Source organism: Arvicola amphibius, chromosome 13 (genome assembly GCF_903992535.2).
Source record: "Arvicola amphibius chromosome 13, mArvAmp1.2, whole genome shotgun sequence".
Classification (NCBI taxonomy): Eukaryota; Metazoa; Chordata; class Mammalia; order Rodentia; family Cricetidae; genus Arvicola; species Arvicola amphibius.
In genome coordinates this window covers 35,609,704-35,630,483 of record NC_052059.1, presented here as the reverse complement: position 1 = coordinate 35,630,483, position 20,780 = coordinate 35,609,704, and the positions used below count along the sequence as shown (strand labels likewise).

The 20,780-nt window shown below is 39.4% G+C and overlaps 1 protein-coding gene across 5 annotated transcripts in view; it reads left to right on the top strand.

Moving 5' to 3' along the window:
- Elf1 (E74 like ETS transcription factor 1) overlaps positions 1-20,780 on the top strand; it is a 93,240-nt gene that overhangs the window by 33,835 nt on the left and 38,625 nt on the right. For 3 of the 5 annotated variants that reach the window (XM_038310340.2, XM_038310335.2, XM_038310336.2), the window contains exon 2: positions 19,621-19,908. In XM_038310340.2, the coding sequence (XP_038166268.1) occupies positions 19,837-19,908 (72 nt within the window). In that variant the 5' untranslated portion in view covers positions 19,621-19,836. Of the gene's footprint in view, positions 1-18,297; positions 18,529-19,094; positions 19,537-19,620; positions 19,909-20,780 lie in introns of those variants that run through there. The other 2 variants (XM_038310338.2, XM_038310339.2) reach the window with 2 other exon arrangements.

Below are 20,780 nucleotides of genomic sequence, written 5' to 3'. Positions count from 1 at the left end.
TCTTTTAAGGCTAGTTCTCCATAAGAGAGGAATGGAGGAGCAAATAAACAAACTAAATACATATTTACTAAATAGAAGAATTTGATTTCTTAAAAGTGAGAAGCTGCTACGTTCAAAATAAAGTAGACATTGGCCCAGTATATCGGTTTCTTTTCATGTTTGTTTTGAGATAGAGTCTTGCTCTGCTGCAAGTCTTGAACTCTGTTCAGCCTCAGCTTTCAAGTGCTGGAATTACAGGCATGTGCTACCACGCTCAGCTGTCACTTTCTTTCTGTGATTAAAAGGTAGGGTTTACGGGAAATGGCAGAAAGGAAGGTTTGGGGGAGGGGGCAGGGAAACCGACTTGATAGTTATCCCGCTGCTCTCTTTTTATAAGATTGAAGGGAAGTTTAAATTGAATCTTAAGAATTAGAATTGTTGACTGAAGATTGTTCAGCTGCCTCGTTTATGGCTCAAATAGGTGCTGACACTGGTTTCAAGTTTTGAACTCATTGTGCAGTAGAGAAGGGGATAAACTTGAACTCTGACCTTCCTGCCTCTCTGCCTTTCTACCTCCTAAACTGGAATTACTGGCAGGGCCATAGTGCTGGTTTTTTGTTCTGTTTTGTTTTGCTTTCTACTTTGTGTTTTCTTAGGCTATATCTTCCTATCTTCTGTAAGCTAGGACTTTTCAAGGTAGCACGATAGCTTTACCTGATCCATCATCTATATGCTAGACGCTTAGTTATAAACTAATGGTTGTATTTGTGCAAAGCTGGATGGTAGAGTTTAAAAAATCTAAATGTAACTGAAAGTAGTCATTCTCTGGGTTGAGAAATGACATGGTCCAGTATAGACAAAATGTCACATTGTATAGCAAAACTATACAAGAAGGGTTTTTTGTTTTGTTTCGTTTGTTTGTTTGTTTTTAGACAGGGTTTATTTGTATCCCTGACTGTCCTGGAACTCATTTTGTAAATCAGGCTGGTCTCTGACTCTGAGAGTCATCTGCTCTGCCTCCTAAATGCTGGGATTAAAGGTGTGTGCCCAAACTGCCTGGTGTGACTTTTATGATCTTTTTTTTTTTTTTTTTTAAAAAAAAGTTTTACTCATTTAAACTTTGTGTAAATAGAATCACATTTTCTGTAGTGACTTGCTTATTTTATTCAACTCATTGAAGCTAATTTTTCTGCAGCTTATCTCTGCATTCCCTTTCTATGACAGCATATTTATTGTTTGTTGATGACATTAAAGTACTTCTAGTTTGGAAATATTCTTTAATGGACTTCCAAGAAAGTATATTCAAAAGTTCTGTAGGTTTAACTTTTCTTATTGAGATATGTGAAGACTTTGCAAAGATTAAAGGAATAGATAATTTAAGAAAACTAATAGTTTATTTGTTCATCAAGGGCATTAAGTGAAATTGCTTTAAAAAGTATCAGTGCTGGGATTGGATAGATGGTTCAGCATCTAAGAGCACTGGCTGCCCTTCCAGAGTACCTAGGTGTGAGTCTCAGCACCACACAGCGACTCACAGCCATGTGTGACCCCAGTTCTAAGAGCTCTGACTCCTTCTGATTCTGCTGGTACCAGGCAAACACGTGAAGCACTCATACACTTAAAATAGTAAAGCTTTCCCAAAACTCTCAATGCTGGTTGGTAAAAATAAAGTAGGGTGTTTGGCTGTGCAGCCTTGACGCATTCTGAGGCCTGGCAAGCTCCATCAACCTGCACATGTCAACTCAGGGAGAAGGTAGCTGTAACTGACACTCAGGTTGTAGGATGACGATTGTTTTGACCTAATGAAATGCTGAAAAGGTCTAGGTCCTTTGAATCTGAGAATCTGGAGAATCACTACAATAGTACCACATTGGAAATGATCCAATTGTTCAAAAATTAGGGATCGAATAAGTAGGTATTGGCATATTCACAGAATTATGTGGGAGAAATTTAATTTTATTAAAGTTTATGCCAAAAATGACTATGCAATGGAGTATTTTTGTATTTAGAGGCACCAGATAAAGAAATCAACCTTCTTAAAGAAAGTGAAAGTATCAGGTCTGAGTCTGTCTTTGCCTTGAGAAAGGGAAGCTCTAGGGCAGAAGTAAGCTGCTACTGCTCTATCGGCCTAAGGGGCTTTTGTGTGGTGGCTTTTATTTGAACAGAAAAGAAGTTAGCAATGGTATATCAGTCATTTTAATGTACTGTATAGCAGTAGGTGAAATATACCTTTATGTTAATTTATAGTAGATCAATTCTCATTACATTTTAAGTTTCTCTTTTTTTTTTTGTTTTTTTTTTGTGTGTTTTTGTTTGTTTGTTACACAGAGACAGGGTTTCTCTGTGTAAAAGTCCTGGCTGTCCTGGAACTCACTAAGTAGACCAGGCTGGCCTTGAACTCACAGAGATCCACCTGTCTCTTCCTTCTGAATGCTGAGATTAAAGGCATGTGCCATCACCGCCTGGCAGGTGTTTCTTGCTTTTAAATTTATTTCTCCTTTTTATAAAAACAGACGTGTCTGATACCCCGGGAACTGGGGCTACTGATAGTTGTAAGAAACCTAACATGGTGCTGAGAATTGACTGCTCTCAGCCCCTGCCAACCCCGGGTGCAGTCTCTCAGCCACCGTCACCCCTTTTACTGGTGTTTGGCTTTTTCATTTTTTTCTTTTTTTGAGACAGGATATCCCTATTTAGTCCAGGCTGGCCTTGAATTCTCCACCACAGCTTCCCAGTCCTGGGCTTACCGGCCAGCATCACCACACCTAGTTTACATTTCTTTATTGTGCTCTTAACTGGAGGAACTTTGAGTTGCTGTAGTCCCAGACTTGAGAGGCCAGGGGTGCAACTCTATGGTAGACTGCGTGCCTAGCGTGCAGGTGGCCTGCTTCCATCCGTAGCACCACAAGAAAAACAAAGTTTCAGTTTGAATTAAAGAAGTATTTTAAGGTTTGAAAGAGACTGTTACATTTAGACACTTGGTCTTTCTGTTAAAGCCCCCGTAGGAAATGTATTATAGCTGTATTCTGCGGAAAGTCATAACACTTTTTGTGAGAGGAATCTTTGAAGGTAGAATACATTGTACATCTGAAATATCTGTTATAATGACAGCCCAGTGTTTATAAATTGGCTTAGTATGGCTTAATGTTTTTAAGCATTTAAGTTCTACGGAATGTTTGATGCTTAAAGATTCCTTACACATTGTGTTGTGTTTATTTAAAATTTTTCTTAAGCTTGTTAGAAAATGTTGGTAGCATGTGTGTGTGTGTGTGTGTATGTACAAACACACAGATTTACTATTTATTTGTAGTGTTTGAACATTTTGGGCCTTGAACATTCTAGGCAAGTCATTCTACCACTGAACTCTATCCTTAGCCCTTCTATTTTCATTTTTTTTTTTTTTTCGAGACAGGGTTTCTCTGTGGCTTTGGAGCCTGTCCTGGAACTAGCTCTTGTAGACCAGGCTGGTCTCGAACTCACAGAGATCCGCCTGCCTCCCGCCCTTCTATTTTCATTTCCTCTCCCGGTCTTCCTCCCACACTTCTCAGTCTTACATAGGCTAAGTAAATGGTGTTCTACTGAGCTAATATTCAGGTTTAAATTGCGGATATTCATTAGAATTAATATTAAGGCACTAATGGCCATTGAAAATAATGAGCTTTAGTCTTTCATTTGAAAATATTAGATAAAAATGAAACTATATTCATGCTAATCTATAAGATTTTGTACCTTAGGAACATAGTGCCTTACTTAAACCTAAATACTAAGTGCATGCTAAATTCTCATAGAAAAAAGAAAAAGCCACAGGGTATTTTCAGTGGACTTAGGTGAAATGAACAATGTCATTTTCAGACAATGACCTAGAATAGAATAGCACTTTCTAAAGCATGATCAAATTGTAGTTGAGGTAGGTTATGTTTATAGCTGGGTAAGACTTGGCCAGTATTAATAGGGAAGATAGCTGCATTTTGCCTACCCGTGTTTATTCAGAGCAGGAGTCATGAGTGACGAGCTGTGATTGTTCATAAAGATTATTAGTTTGGGAGGCATGATGAACAATTGAACACCAATTTCCATTTCAATTAATTGGAAGTTAGTTTAAAATGGTTCCAAGTAGCTGAATTTATTTATTGAGAACAGTTTTACTTGACTTATGTATAGTTGATGGTAGCTGTATAAATAAATTACAGGAACCAAATTTTTGACTTGTTCTTTGGGAAAGTGAGGGTAATTTGTTAGGAGTTTGGGGCACAGATAATAATCCAGGACTTACAAAGGCTCTATAAAAATAATCAACAGTCTGGGTTTAGCTTAGTTGAAGAGTACCTATATGTAATGAATCGTGTCTGGAGATGGAGACTAGAGGGTCTGAAGTTCCAGGTCATCCTTTGGTTGCACAGAGAGTTGGAGAAGTCTGGAGTGTCTGAGAACCTACCATAGAGCAAATAACCAAACCCCAAAGATCAAAGTGGCAGATTAATCAGTCCTGTGTTACGAGCCATTTTTGGAGGTGGACATGTTATATCTTGCCCACTACGATACATACCACTGAGCTACAAGCTTCTCTATTTTATTTATTTGTTTGTTTAAAGACGGAGGCCCCCCCAAAATAAAAATAAAGACAGAGGCTCACTATATAACCCTGACTGGCCTAGAATGCTTTACAAAGATCAGGCTGGCCTCAAATTCAGAGAGATCTAGCTGTCTCTGCCTCCCCTGTTTGGATATGTAAAGCTAGGGTTAGGGAGGATAGCAACTGTTAGTCTTGAGACGGGCAAACTCTTGAAAACAGATAAAATAGTCTGGAGGCCTGCTTTGCTGTTTCATTCATCATGTGGTTTTTAAATTTTTTTTCTACTTTTTGGGCCCAGGGCCTTTTGCATGCTAGGCAAGTACCTTATTTAGTAATTGCTCAAGTCCTTTTTGTATTTTTTTCCTTTGGGACAGGGTCTTACTAAATGGCCTGGTGTCCTTTTGCTCTGTAGCAGCCCTCCTTCAGGCTCTGAAGTAGCTGGGATCACAGCCCCCGTGTCACCGAGCCTGGCCACAGTGTTTGGATAGTCAAAGGACTTGAACATTGTTCTTTAGTGTGCATATTGAGTCTTAGATCTCAACACCAACACACTTTTATCGTCTCTTTTTTCTTTTTATGTTTCTGATATCATACTTGACTATATTTTTACATAGGCACTATTTATAAAGTAAGATGCAGCAGAGAAGGCAGGAAGTACTTGACGTTTGTATGCCATATCTTGCTCTCTGCTTCCTGTCGGTTAAACCACGAAGAGAGGAACAGAGACACAGATGTACAATTGCTGTTTTAATTTCCCATCAGGGAGCCCAGTTAAGCATAAAGCTTGTTTCATTGAACTTTTGTACTTGTTGATTATAGGGATATGGTAGGCTTCTTTGTGTTACATAGATTTTATGGCTATGTGGTGGCAGTTTGACATTAGATACAAAACTTGATAAGAAAGTACAATTTTACACATTTAAAAGATGTTTCCTTTTGTGACTTTGTTGTTTTCTGAAAGTCACTATATGTACGCAGTCTGGCATTGAACTCATGTTGTTCTTCTTGATTTTGCCTCCTAAGTAGTGGGATTATAGGCATGTACCACCACCCTAAGCTCAAATATATCTTAATGGGAGTGTATGTGTGTGCATGTGTGTGTATATGGGTGAATGCACACACATGTGCATGTGTGTGTGTGCATGCATGTGGAAGCCAGAGGCCAACCTTGGATGGCATTCCTTAGGAGCTGGAGGTGTTGCTGTTCACTTTGTGTATGCATGCACATGAGTTCCTATGTGTGTGCATGTGTAACATGTAGGGCAGAAGACAACTTTGGTGTTATTAGTTAGGAGCCATGCTGTTTGGTTTTAGAACTGGGAACTAACCTGGCTTACACATGCTAGGCATGTTTGTAGCCACTGAACCACAGCCAGTGCACTATGGAGCCATCATTGTTTGAGGCAGGACCTCTTACTGAGACTTGGGGCTTATGAGTACATTTATTTATTTATTTATTTATTTATTTAATTTTTTTGAGGCAGTGTCTCTCTATTATATAGCTCTGGCTGTTCTAGAACTCTCTGTGTCGATGAAACTGGTCTCAACCCCACAAAGATGTACCTGACTCTATAGAATAAAGGTGTGTACCACTATGCCAAACCTTACAAAGTGTATTTAATTTCAAACAATGGAGAAAAATGTACTTTTGTGGTTTTATTATAGCAGAGTAGATGGTTGTATTTTCTTTTGTATGCCTTTTGGCATTTTCTTGGTTTCCATTGTTTCTACACTACAAAAATTGCTGAGGATAACCTAGGAGGTGAGACAACTTCATTTCCCTGTGGAAAGGTTTGTTTTCTACTAGGAAACTAGTAGAAACTCTCTTTTAGATTTCACTGCCGCCTTTGCTCCTTCTAACTAGAATGCCTCCCTCTCTCTCACAGTCTGTGAACTTGGAAGATAAAATGGAAGTTAGCACTAATGAAATAGCTCCTATGCTACTTTGTAAATTTTTCTTCATCTCGTAGGTATTTATCCCCTCCACCCCCATCATTAGGTTGATACATTTATTTACATTTGGCTGTCTGCTCCGGGTTTTTCTTTTCTTAGGAACAAACCGCTTAAGGACAAAGAACATACCTTTCTTGCCTTATTTTTTGCACATTCAGTATTCAGCTTGCAACCCAAGTGCAAGCACAGGTGCATGTACAAACACTTGGAGCTCTATGCTGGAATCAAATCAACAGGCTGATTAAAGAACGATAGTGAATCTTCTCTACAGCTAGCTTTTGGTTTTTTTTTTTTTTTTTTTTTTTTTTTTTTTTTTTTTTTTTTTTGGTTTTTCGAGACAGGGTTTCCCTGTAGTTTCTAGAGCCTGCCTGGAACTAGCTCTTGTAGACCAGGCTGGCCTCGAACTCAGAGATCCGCCTGCCTCTGCCTCCACCTCTGCCTCTGCGCCACCACCGCCCGGCTCTACAGCTAGCTTTTATGGTTTATTTGTAAGAAGTAATTAAAGTGAGATTTCTTACTTCTCTTTTTTTCTCTTCCTTCCTTTTTTCTGTGGGGCTGGGGATCAAAGCCAGGTTTTGCACATGCAAGCTGAGTGCTCAGCACTCCTCCACTGTGCTGTGTCCTTAGCAAGAAAGCTTCCCTGGATGCCCATGATAGCAGGCTGTATTAAGTAGCAAAGAAAATTGATTCTGTCATGGATATCATTTGTTTTATTGAATAACGCAGTATCTATTCAAAATACTTAATTCAACTTGACCTATAGGCAGGCATAGATGCAGCTAGTCATGTCATTTTACTGGTACCCAAGTGGATGAAGGCTATTTTGGTGTTTAGTTGAACAGTTTGTACAAAGAATGTAATAGTCGTGTTTTTAAAAAAACTTGGCTGGGGACTCAGAGGTTAAGAGCACAGGCTGCTCTTCCAGAGGTCCTGAGTTCAATTCCCAGCACCCATGGTAGCTTACAACCATCTGTAATGAGATCTGGTGCCCTCTCCTGTCATGCAATCATACATGCAGGCGGAATACTGTATACATAATAAGTAAATACATCTTTTAAAAAATCTTGACTGGTGTGGTGGTGTACAACTTTAATCCAGCACTCCAGAGGCAGAGGCAGGTGGAGTTCTTCAAGTCCATTCTGGTCTACAGAGCGAGTTCCAGGACAGATGCCAAAGCTACAGGGAAACCCTGGCTCGAAAAAACAGAAACAAAAGCCCTGGGCTGGCTACAAGATACATCACCAACCTGCTTTATTAACAATCAGATACTGCCTTCTGGGGTTTAGCTAGCTGCATCTTATTTGCTGAGCTACATGTAAACTTCATGGATCAAGGACAATGCATTATTTTTCTGTATTTTCCACAGTACTGCAGTAAATATTCATGAATTGCTGTTTATCATGGAATCCATCAATAGTAGAGGTGCCTCTGCACATAGACCTTTGAGATCTTTTGATTAGCTCTAGGTAGACATCAAAGGAGTATCGCTAACCATTTCCTCAGCCAGTGTCACTGAAGCACTTGAGGGCTTTTGGGAGCTTTTCTTAGTATGGCTACTTTCTCATGAGGAATCTTACATTAACCCCAAGTTATATCCATATGTAAAATATGTACAAAGCAAACATTTACTGATAGTAAATCACAAGGAATTCCTTGTGTTTTTTTTTTTTTTTTTTTAATTTTGGTTTTTCGATACAAGGTTTCTCTGTAGTTTTGGAGCCTGTCCTGGAACTAGCTCTGTAGACCAGGCTGGCTTCAAACTCAAAGAGATCTGCCTGCTTCTGCCTCCCTAGTGCTGGGATTAAATGCGTGCCCCCACCGCCCGGTTTAGGAATTATTTTGTAAGGTCCAGTGAGGAGAGATTTTTGCTTTGAAGTTTACCAACTTGAGTTGGTGAAAGGGGAGAACCAATTCCCGCAAAGCCGTTTACTGACACACCAACTACATGCACACACATTACACTAGATGTAAAAAAAAATTAAATTGAACAGTTCTTTTGTGTGTGTGTATATGTAAGTTTATAATTTATTAAAGACAAATTTACATACTAATGAAGATTACTTGAGATTACATGTTTATTTTCATATGAAATAAATTTTGGCTGAATATTTGATACTGTGGGACATAAAACATGACAATTTTCAGAAATGATTGCTAGTTTGATTTTATCTTTTTTTTTTCCTGAGACAGTCTTTCTTTGTATAGCAGCTTTAGCTGTCCTGAACTATCTTCTGTAGACCAGGTTGGCCTCAAATTCACAGAGATCGGCCTGCCTCTGCCTCCTGAGTGCTGGGATTAAAGGTGTGCACTACCACTGCCTAAATTAATTTTATAATTAACAAAGCTGAGAATGCTGCTTCATATAAAAACATAGGACTATTTCCAAATTATTAGGAATTATGTCTTATTCTCAAGATAAAATTTACTGAACTTTCTTTTTTACATTTAATTTAATTTTTATTTATTTATTTTTTGAGACAGGGTTTTTCTGTATTACAGTCCTGGCTGTCCTGGAACTCGCTTTGTAGACCAAGCTGGTCTTGAACTCACTGAGATCCACTTGCCTCTGCCTCCCAAGTGCTGGGATTAAAAGCATGCACCACCACTGCCCAACTACATTCAGAATTTTTAGTGTGTGTGTGTACACACACCATGGCTTGTGTTTAGAGGTCTGAGGACAATTTGCAGTAGTTGGTTCTCCCTGCCTTTAGGTTTCAGGGATTAAAGGTTGTTATCAGCCTTGATAGCAAGTTCCTTTACCTGCCTAGTAAGCTCTCTGATCTCACTGAAAATTTTCTTTTTAAAAATGAAACTCACTTCATCAACACATGTAGCAGTTTAAAGAAACTAAAGATTCTAAAACAGCCAAACCCAATATATATTAATTTGATCCTTAGGTACTAAAAGTCTTTGTTTTCTATAGTTAAAACTGTTTCTATAAGAACAGAAAACATGTAAAACACTCTGCAGTTCATAGCATACAGTAGTCTTGAGTCTGAGCTAAGGCTTCAGGCAGTGCTCAGAGTACTGCATAGTGTAGTGACATGTAGTGCACAGAAGGCGTGTTGTATGTTCTGAACCAAAGCTGCAGTGAAGTCCCGTGATGCAACATGGATGTGTGCTTCCCGAAACACCTCAGAGTCATTACACATTTGGTTTTGAATTAGATTTTGGTCACTATATATCCAAGAACCTTTTATTTCCCATAGTGGTGATGCACACCTTTAATCTTAGCACTCTGAAGACTGAGGCGGTGGCAGGTGGATTTTTGAGTTCAAGAGCAGCCCAGTCTGCATAGTAAGTTCAAGGCTGGTTGGGGCTACCCACTGAGATCCTGTCTCAAAATCGAAGTGTGGAGCAGAGAGGTCTTTTCCTGTTGCCGGGTGTTTATGACCCTCACGTTCTGACACTGGATCCCCCTCGTTCTGTCAAAGGAGCTGAGCTTTAATTAGTGTAGCTGAAATGGATTTTAATGATTTAAAAATTGAGTCCTTATATCTTTAAAAGATGAAAGTCCTAAAAATATAGCCCATATATATAGGTCACAAGTTTTCAGATTACTTACAGTGAAGTTTGTTTCTAAGATTTATAAATTGGAAAATAGAACACACATTAGTTCTTTAATCGTGTATCCTGTACTACGAAACCCACGCCTCTGCCTTTCCACCTCCAGTCCTTGTGGTCTTGGCGCTGCTGATGTTTTATTTTTTCCGAGTTTAGAAGCTGAAGTGCCTTTAGTCATGAGGATTCCCCAGCCATAAGATAGGGTCTTCCATTGGCCTGGAGCTCAATTGGGTTAGACTGTCTGGGTGGCAGGTAGGCAGAATCATCCTCCCCTGTCTCCTCAGCACCAGGATTGCAAGCAGGCCCAACCACACATGGTGTGGGTTCTGAACTCGCTTTGCTCCACACCCACCCCCAATCAATAAAAGGATAGAATGTCAGTTTGTACCCCAGGCTTGGTGTCTCACTTGCAGATGCTTGGATTGTTGTGAAAGGGCTCCAGGCTCTGGAGGTGAAGCACATTCTCTGGCTTTCCTCATTCAGGGCCAAAGCCTGAGTGTTGCTGATGGGCATCAGCTATTCTTTTAGATGGGAAAACCATGGTGTTAGAGTTTGTTTTCCCTAAAAAGAAAATACTAACCAGAGGAATAGACAGCCACAGAATGGAATAGAGATTTCTTGCAAGTAAATTCTTGTTTGTTGCAGAGAAAAATGTTTAGTTGCCTGAACAGGTTTTTCTGATAAGGATGTTTTAACATGTTTACATTCTCTGGGTAGATTTTTTTTTTTTTTTTTTTTTTTTTTTTTGGTCAGAGTTTAGGTTTTAGGTACTGGGCAGAAGAAAGTTTCTTAGATGGTAATTTACAGAAAACAACATGGTTTAATATTTTGATGATGATAACTTTTAGCCTTTTTGAGAAAGGAATTACAATTTACAATTTTTTCATAACTAAATTTGTGATTTTCGTTCACTGTTTGTCTTTTAGCTTTAAATTCTTGTGTTTTCAGCATGTTCAGAAAGAGTTAATCCTGAGATCGCAGGTATGAACAGGCCTAGGTATGAGGTCTGTTGGCTTTTCAGGTACTATAAATGCTGCCTGCAGGTAACCTGACACCGGGTAAGCTGAGTGGCTGATAATGGAAAGTGGAGAAAGATGTGACAGAACTGGAATTTCAGGTGTGGGGAGGAACTTCCATGAAGTCCTGGAGCTCTTCCTTTGGGTGTCAGCAAAAAGGCGAAAGTACAGAAAGTCAGCCCTTTGGTCTGATTGTACGGTTGTTTTTTTAATGAACATAGTTGAGGCTAAGGTGAGCTTGACTGGGGAGAAACTTGTTTCAGCTTTGCCTAGGTCTCCAGAACCCTGTCTGAGGCATCGCATGCAGCGCCACCATTTGTGCTGTGTTTGTATAAAGTCAGTTTGGACAAGGTTCTGGATCCTCACTCCCCTGTGCTGTCCCTCAATTTCAACATGTCTGGTGGCCTCCTTTTTTAATTCCATAATGACTGAAGTAAAGACAATTGATGTAAAGGAATAAATATTTGTCCAGTATTAAGTAGCCATACTGACTTAGCTAGCTAGTCACAAGTGTACCCCTGAGGCCCCAGCATTTCAGAGACAGATGAAAAGGGTCTGAAGGACCCTGAGTTTAAGGGCAGCCACGGCTATGCAGGAAAACGTTGTCTACAAGAAACAAACAAAACCAAGCTGGTGTCATATCTGTGGTGTGGCAGGAATCCCAGAGACCTGGGTTATTCCTCCATTCTTTCTAAGTTACACCTCCACTCAGAGACAGTTTTGTCTTCCGGCTGGGTTTTTGAAAAAAATTAAAAGGTTAACTTTTTAAAAAGTTAGGATATCAAAGTTTGTTTGTTTTTTGTTCTTTTGAGAAAGGATCTCATGCTAGAACAGATTCTCCTGCCTCTAACTCCCAAATACTGGGAGTGCAGATGAATGCCAGCCATGCCTGTCTTTTCAGCATTTTATTTTAAGGAGATTTCTATTTGTGTGTATGTATGTATGTGAGTATACCACACAACAGCGCTTAGAAATGAACGTTGGTCCTCTTAGGATAGCAGTAAGCATGTAACTCACAAGCCACCTCTCCAATCTCTTCAGCCCCAAGCGTTTTATTATTTATTTTGTTTTTCTGAGACAGGGTCTTACTATGTAGCCTTGACTGGCCTGGAGTTTGCCATGTAGATCTAGTAGACCGTGAACTCCTTTCTTCCCCTAAATTTATTTCTTTTTATTTTATGAGCATTAGTGTTTTGCCTGCACGTATGTCTGTGTGAGGGTGTTAGATCCTCTGGAACTAGAGCTACAGACAGTTGTGAGCTGCTCTGTGGGTGCTGGGAATTGAACCCAGGGTCCTCTTGAAAAGCAGTCAGTGCTCTTAAGTGCTGAGTCATCTCTCCAGCTCCACCACCTTGAACTCTTAGAGGTGTGGTTGCCTCTGCCTTCTGAGTGCTGGGATTAAAGTTTACCATACCTGATGTAGTTTTTAAATTAAATTATTAATGGCCTGAATGCAGTGAGAAATGATTTGTTTACTCTGAGTATTAATTTGTGCCCCTCCCCCATTTTATGTATGTGATACATGGCTCAGAGAGATCTTTATAGTGAGGTTTATTTTAAAATTATTGTCCTGGGGCTGGAGAAATGGCTCAGAGATTAAGATCACTTCCTGTTTCTGCAATGTAAGTGTTCCCAACACCTACACTGTGGCTCACCACCATCCATAACTTCAGTTCCAGGAGATCTGATGCCCTCTTGTGATCTCCACAGGCAGCAGGCACGCATGTGGTGCACAGACATGTAGGCAGGCAAAACATTCATAAGCATAAAAAAAAAAATCTAAAAAAATTGAATAAAATTATTGTCCTTTCCCCCTTTCTATGGGTAACTAAAAGGCTAATGCTGTTCTTGTCTGGAGAAATTAAATTCTGTTTACATAATGGTAATTACATTGTTCCTCCCTCCCCCCCGAGTTCACATTTACTTTTTAAAGATTCATATATTTTATTTTAGTTTTATGTTTATTCTCTTGGATGTATATGAACCACATGTGTGTTTTGTGCCCACAGAGGCCAGAAGAGGGTGATAGAGTCTCAGGAACTAGGGTTACAGGCACTTGTGAGCTGCCTGTAGTAGGTGCTGGCAACCAAACCCAGGTCCTCTGCAAGTGGCAAGCACTCTGAACCCCTGAGTCATCTCTGGTCCCCATATTCACACTTGTTACAGTAACAATGGCAATGATACTACACTTGAAGAGCTATGAACAACAAAGTAAACATCTGAAAATATTTGAAGGAGTTATTAAATTGTGGTAGTGGTATAAAATGGCTTATACGTTTTTATCATTTATTTTTTATTTTTATTATTCCTCACTGTTAAGGCTCAGTGAAGCTGTCAAGTAAGAATATGGTATGGTAGGCTTGGATCTCAACAGCAATAGTAAAACAAAGGCTTAAAGCAATAAAGGAGCAATCTGCAAACGTTTCTTTCAGTTCCAATTAAATACATGGTTAGAGGTGATCTATCCCAAGTATCAAGAGAATGCATAAAATATGCAAGACACTTGTTAATAACTGTGCTAGAGTATGGTTAGATGCTTCGGCATTAGATACTAATATTTGGTGGTGCTGGGGATTAAACTCAGGACCTTGTGGCTGCAAGGGCACACATTGAGCTGTGCATCCAGCCTCTGATACTCTGCTAATAAAAACGCGAATGAAGTTCTGTTAGTATAGACAGACGGGCAGGAGGAGACTGGACCTCTTCTCTTTGCTATTAATTGCCTGTGTCTTAGACAGAACATTGCTTTAGGCCCAAATTCTCTGCTTTTTCAATGAATGTGTAGTCCTCAGTTATCTATGTGTGGTTATTTTTCAACTCTCAAACCTGTGATTCTACAATATTTTAGGAAGGTTGTGCAGTTTAGTCTGATGACCATGGACTTCGTTTTCATTTTTATTGCCTAGCATTCTAACACATTGAGAAACAGATTAGAGCCTGGTGGTGGGGGAGCACGCCTTCAATCCCACCACCACTCAGCTTAAAGTCTTAATGTATTAGGTATGTTAAAAAAAATCTTGCTGGGTGGTGGTGGCACATATCTAATCCCCACACTCGGGAGGTAGAGGTAGGCCGATCTCTGTGAGTTTGAGGCCAGCCTGGTCTATAGAGTGAGTTCCAGGACAGGCTCTAAAACTACAGAGAAGTCCTGTCTCGAAAAACAAACAAACAAAACAAAACAAAACTTAATGGATTTTTCATGTTTTTGTATCTCAAGTGTTTCTCAGGAAATCCTATATTTTATGCTTTATATTTAATGAAGGGTTGATTTCTTATATTTGAAATACTTAACAATAAATTATACAAAAACCATTTGAATTAAGTTGTTGTAGCCATTAATGTGAACCAGTGTTTTGTTTTTAAAATTGATAAAAATCATTTTTTGGGTGATAGGGTTCTAACTAGACTCTGATTTTTTTTAAAAATTTATTTATTATGTATATAGTGTTCTGGGTACCAGATCTCATTATAATGGGTGTGAGCCATCATGTGGTTGCTGGGAATTGAACTCAGGATCTCCAGAACAACAGACAGTTCTCTTAACCTCTGAACCATCTCTCCAGCCCTGATAATTTTTTTTTTAAAAAAATATTTGTTTACTTATTTTTTGTGTATGAGTGTTTTGCCTGAATGTATATCTGTTTACCAGGTGAGTGAGGTTGTCATATTTCCTGGGACTGGAGTTACATATGGTTGAAGGTTACCATGTGGGTGCTGAGATTAAATCCAGTTTCTTTACAAGAGCAGCCAGTGCTCTTAACTCCTGAATCATCTCTCCAGCCCCATAAGTGAAGTTTTAAATCCAGTATAAAAGTTAGAACTTTATCAAGAGGACACCAGAATGCAAGACACTGGGGTCAACTTAGGTTTTGTTGCTAATGGGCTACGGTGTTGGAGTTGAGCCAGTAATTGTGGCGGAGACTCTCGGTGATTATAGAAATGGGACTTAAGAAATAATTAGGGAGCTGAGGCGCACCTGTTGCATATTTTGCACACTGTACTCAGAGCTATAATTAAGCTAATGTTTATTGAGTTCAGCGTATATACCAGGCATTCTGCACATGTATTTGCCTTTCTCTTTAAGCAGGGCTAGGGACTGAAGCCAATGTCTTTCTAGGAATTCCTCTACCACTAGCTACATAAGTGTTCACAGATGACACTCACTGGCCTGCAGTCCGTTACCCGCATACGTGTTCACAGATGACACTCACCGCTCTAGATGTCGCTGCCCTTTATCATGCTCATTTGAAAGAACGAGCAGTCATCGAATGCATGGAAACTTTGCTCAGGGCCACACCTCAGAGGCAGAACCCAAGTGGTCTGAGGCTGGAGTTCATGTCATTGTTTTGTTTTATGACTTTAGCTCAAATGTGAAGATTGATGATAGATCTTAGGAATCATAATCCTAAGCATTTCTGTGGTGTAGCTCTCCAAAGCAAAAGGCATCAGAGCTAGCCTGGGAATCTGTTTGGATGCCCAACTGGATTTCTTCCCAAAATGTGTAAATAAGGTAGCTCCTGCGACTCTATGGTAAATGAAGAGTTTTCTCCTAGTTCCTTGTTGCTTTATAATGTTGTAAAAACATGTTTGAGAACTATTATAGCAGCAATGTTCTAGAATATATAACTCATTAATGCGTAAATTTAAACCAGTTTGATATTATTATTGTTTGACTGTTTTAGATAAGGGCTGGTTATGTAGCCCAGGCTGGCCTCAAACTCCAGCCTGCAATTATGGGCTTTTGCCTCCATGCCTAGCATTTAAACAAGTTGAAAATTTACTGAGGACCTTAAATTGTCTTAGAGTAGAACAGACTCTGTTGCTTTCAGTCTTTTTTTTTTTAAAAAAAATATTTATTTATTTATTAATTATGTATACAGTTTTCTGTCTGTGTGTATGTCTGCAGGCCAGAAAAGGGCACCAGACTTCATTACAGGTGGCTGTGAGCCACCATGTGGTTGCCGGGAATTGAACTCAGGACCTTTGGAAGAGCAGGCAATGCTCTTAACCACTGAGCCATCTCTCCAGCCCTGTTGCTTTCAGTCTTAATGCTCATGTTTTTTTTCTGAACTAGAATAACTTTAGGGAAGCATTATGGTATCTGTTTTGAATATTAGACACAGTGACTCAGACTCTGGGATGGACCTGACTGATAGTTTACTGACTGGGCCTGGAGAAAACTAGAAAGTAGAGCTCCCCATATACATTAAATCTATATATTACAGTAATTATTTAAGAAATGAGATTCTTGCGCCGTGTTGTGCTTACAGCCCGAGATCTGGGCACCACCCTTATTTAATGAAAACTTGATTGCTGGTTTAGAATCGTATTTGTTATTAAATAAAATTAATACAGCTGAGCTATGTTATTTCAGATCAGTATCCTTGACATACATAGAAGGTATGTCTAGACGGTGGTGGTGGTGGCGGCGGGCGCTTGCCTTTAATCCCAGCATTCAGGAGGCAGTGGCAGGTGGATCTCTGAGTTCAAGGCCAACCTGGTCTATAGAATGAGTTCCAGGACAGGCTCCAAAGCTAAAGAGAAACTCTGTCTCGAAAAAAAAAAAAAAAAAAAAAAAAAAAAAAAAAAAAAAAAAAGAAAAGAAAAGAAGAAAGAAAGAAAGAAAGAAAGAAAGAAAAAAAAAAAAGAACCAGAAAGGTTTTTCCTCAAGAACCACTTTATATTTTTTTTTGTTGTTTTGTTTTTCGAGACAGGGATTCTCTGCAGCTTTAGAGCCTGTCCTGGAGCTAGCTCTTGTAGACCAGGCTGGTCTCGAACTCACAGAGATCCGCCTGCCTTTGCCACCCAAGTGCTGGGATTAAAGGCGTGCACCACCGCCCGGCAAGAACCACTTTAAAGCCACAGGATAACTACACAGGAAGGAGGCAGAGAAGGAGGAAGGCACAGAGCATCCGAGGTCTAATTAGACTATAAAGAAGATGCGTTCCTTCTGATTTGAGTTAATGAGCTTCTCTATACATGTGAACAGAAACCGTGGGGGAGCTAAGTTATCTTTTGGGTATCCCTACGGATGGTAGTTGGGTGATGGTGGTTTGGGGTAGCCCCTGCAGATAGATTTGGGGTAGCCATTCAGGGTTATTTTTGTGTGTTGTCCGTCATGTGTTGTAAAGTCAGGCTATTTTCATTGCTTGTCCTTATTTTTGAAATGTCCAAAGGTCACTTAGTAAAGCCCACTAGCACTGTGGAGATGTGGCTGAGAAAAAGTGTTTTGGAACCTCATACAGATTATTTACATGGGTCCTCTGTACTTACTAGGAAAACCAGATTTATGAATACCCTTGAACCTAACATTTACAGAAAAACTTGTGTGTCACAAACATTCCGCAATCCTGTTTGTATTTTCTTGCTCTTGGGTTTGAAGTTGATAATAATTCCCACTATATCAAAAGTACCTTATTTATAAATCAAGAATATATGTAGACATATCTTGAATATTCAGCGGTAGACATTTAAAACAGTATTTATCACTAGCATGATCCTTCTTATTAGTATGGACACACAGGTTTGGTGGGTACAGAAGAAATTTAAAACTCTGGTTCTTTCCCCAGGAGAGAGGTTTCGCCCTACTTGTTGATGCCTGCATCCTGGTTTTCAGACAGCAAGCCCTAAAACATTTATTTGGTTGGATTACGTGAACAGCACTTTACAATGTGAGACACTGTGGTTAGTGTTAAACTGGCATTCCAGGCAGTAAGGGCTGTGATTGTGAAGGGAGCAGTCCTTATGGGTTGAGGATGGAGTTGGGAGATTTTATGAAGGATCTTGGGATGTATAGGCAGGAGGATCAGGAGTTCAAAGTCACCCTTGGCTACACAGCCAGTTTGAGGACCATCTGGACTACATGACACCCTCTCTCAAAAAAAGAAAATGTGATTTAAACATGGAAGAATGGGAAGATAAGATTCAGAGGTGGGAGGGAACATTCCAGGAATGGGGATAAGGGAAGCTAAGAAGGGAAACAAAGCTATCTTGTACACAGGAACACGTACGGCAGAACTACCGTAGAGAAACTGGGTTATGTCATAATTTCAGGGCAACAAGAAGTAATGTTTGTGCAAGATCAAGTATATATATTGATACATTTGTGCTCAATTTAAACATGAAAATATTCTTTTTTGCCTTCTCAAAAAATGCCTCCCCCCCCCACAAAAAAATGACCAGGTTCTGTTAAAAGTCCTTTTTTTATGTTATAGTTAAATCTCCGTTGAAAGGGTTGGGATGGGTCGGAATTGGGCACCACAGGGTTGGAACTGAGTCAGTAAAAATCTGATTTGAATTCCTAACCCTTATTTTATTTTGATTTCCAGTTATGGAAATCACAGTGATCTATGCTGATCTCTAAAACCTGGAATATACAGGAAATTGACTTGACAGAAATTAGGAAATAGTGTACCTGACCTGGCTTGCTCCTGCTAATTAGATGTAAGTTTTTCAGGAAACTGACTCACCATGGCTCCTCATTCCCAGACTTGATTCTTTACTATGAAATTGCTGGGATTAGTCACCACCCTTTTCTTCAAGTTATCATCTTTTTGAAATATTTATATTAATATTATAAAATGTGTTTCAAATAACTAGATTTAAAAAACACGAATATTTAAAGCTAAACTTTTTGTGTCACATTTATGCCATAAACCTTTAATATTTAATACAGTTGTGCTAAACACCTATGTTAATTTCTTTAGTGGTAACTCTACCTCTTACAAACACTGATATATAATGTGTTTAGCAGGTATTTTCAGAGCACTGTGGGATTGTTTTGCTCCTAAGTTGCATTTCTGTTTTTCTTCTATTGTAAAGTGCAGCCCTTTGCATGTTCTAACTTGCCGTGACGTGGTCAAGTGCAGTTTCCTTCCTGTTGCTTGTGTTACAGATAAGGCTACATTTCAGTGCATTCGAAAAGAAGCCCCTGAAGTCGGGGTCAGTATGGTAACTTCCAGCATTTTTACTCACTGCAGGTTTTCAGGGACAGAAAAGTAGGCTTGGATTTCTGCTTACTTTATAAAGCTCATAAAACAGCATTTACAACTTTACAACCTTTAACTGTCTTCGTACATGCATATAGTTGGGGATGGTGCTTGCGCATTGCTATTAAGGACAAAGGAGTCCATAATGAAATCATTCAGAGAGTACTTGTAGGTGATTTGCTGGGTTAGTGGAAAGAATGTAACTGTTTATAAATCTTCTGCTGGGATTTAAAATATCCTAATCATTACCGGACATCCCCCTCCCCATGCACACGTGCGCACACACACACACTCACACACACACTCACTCAGTACTTTAACTTAAGAATAGCTTGGGGAAGAAAGAAAAGGTAACTAGGGGAGATTTTATCTGAGGAATGAAGCCTTCAGAGAAAGTGCCTTTAAAAACAAAAGCCTGTGTTTACTCCCCGTGTTGGTTTTCCTTAAGAGCAACAATGACACTGTGAGCGGGTGCTGCGCCACTTGTTACATTTTAGCCAGGTGATGGGTGATGGCTTTTTCACTAATGTAAGCTTTTGTTTTCCAGGGCTAAGAAGACCAAGGGAATTATCTCAGAAAAAGTGCCGGTTTGCTAGAATGTCAATGAACCGAGAAAACCTGAAGCACTGCTTTCTCTGAGGCCTGGGTCTGCAGGAACTGCACAGACTTGCTGGGGGGCTTTACCAAACCTTCCTGTTCACCCCTGCTCCAGACTTAAGCCTGTTGGGAGTCTCTCATGTGGATCTAAGGGGAATGCTTTACTATGGCTGCTGTTGTCCAACAGAACGACCTAGTGTTTGAATTTGCAAGTAACGTCATGGAGGATGAACAGCAGGTGAGCCAGGAAAAAAAAAATGGGTTTAGTATATTTCTTAGGAGTTTTTATTGGTATCAGAATATTATTTACTTTGATAGTAGGAATACTATCAATTTTTTTACTGAAATAAAAATTTAGAAATTAAATATTTGCCAGTAATGCCATTTCATATTTTAAGTATCAATTAATTTACTGTATATAAATGCTACTCTTAGTTTTGATGTAGTAACAAGGAAATGATATTTGTTGTTCATCTTGTTTTTCTAAATTGAGACCAAATAGTAACTACCCCAAGTATAATATTTCAAATTACATTAAAAAGTTCTAGAGAACATACCAATATTTATACTTAATCTTTTAATTATGGGCTATTTTTTCAAGGAAATTAAACAATTTGGCCATTTCATAATCACATTTCTCAGTCCTGACGAACTTCCCCAACTCTTCCAGACCCGGATTTGTCTTCTGTAGGGGAATTGAGCCAACACTTTTGAAGTTACTTTTCACAGAGTGTGTGCGTGTGCATGTGTGTGTGTGTAATACACATGTATATGTGGAATATATGCTGTGTCAGTTATTGCCTTTACATGAATTAAGACCTCAAGAGATACTGAGGTAAAGGATTTAAACATAACTTTGATCGTCTGATCCTCCCACAGAGGGTAGAATGGAATCTCTTGAAACTTCATAGTTTACTTAATTTAAAATAGGCAAGGATGTGAGAGGTGGTGTGGGAATTAATGTGTTGAGCAGAGTTAGTTTCCTTTTAAGAAGCAGTGGGGGCTGAGTGGTGGTGGTGGTGGTGCGTGCCTTCAATCTCAGCACTTGGGAGGCAGAGGGAGGCAGATCTCTGTTCGTTCAAGGCCAGCTGGGTCTACAGAATGAGTTCC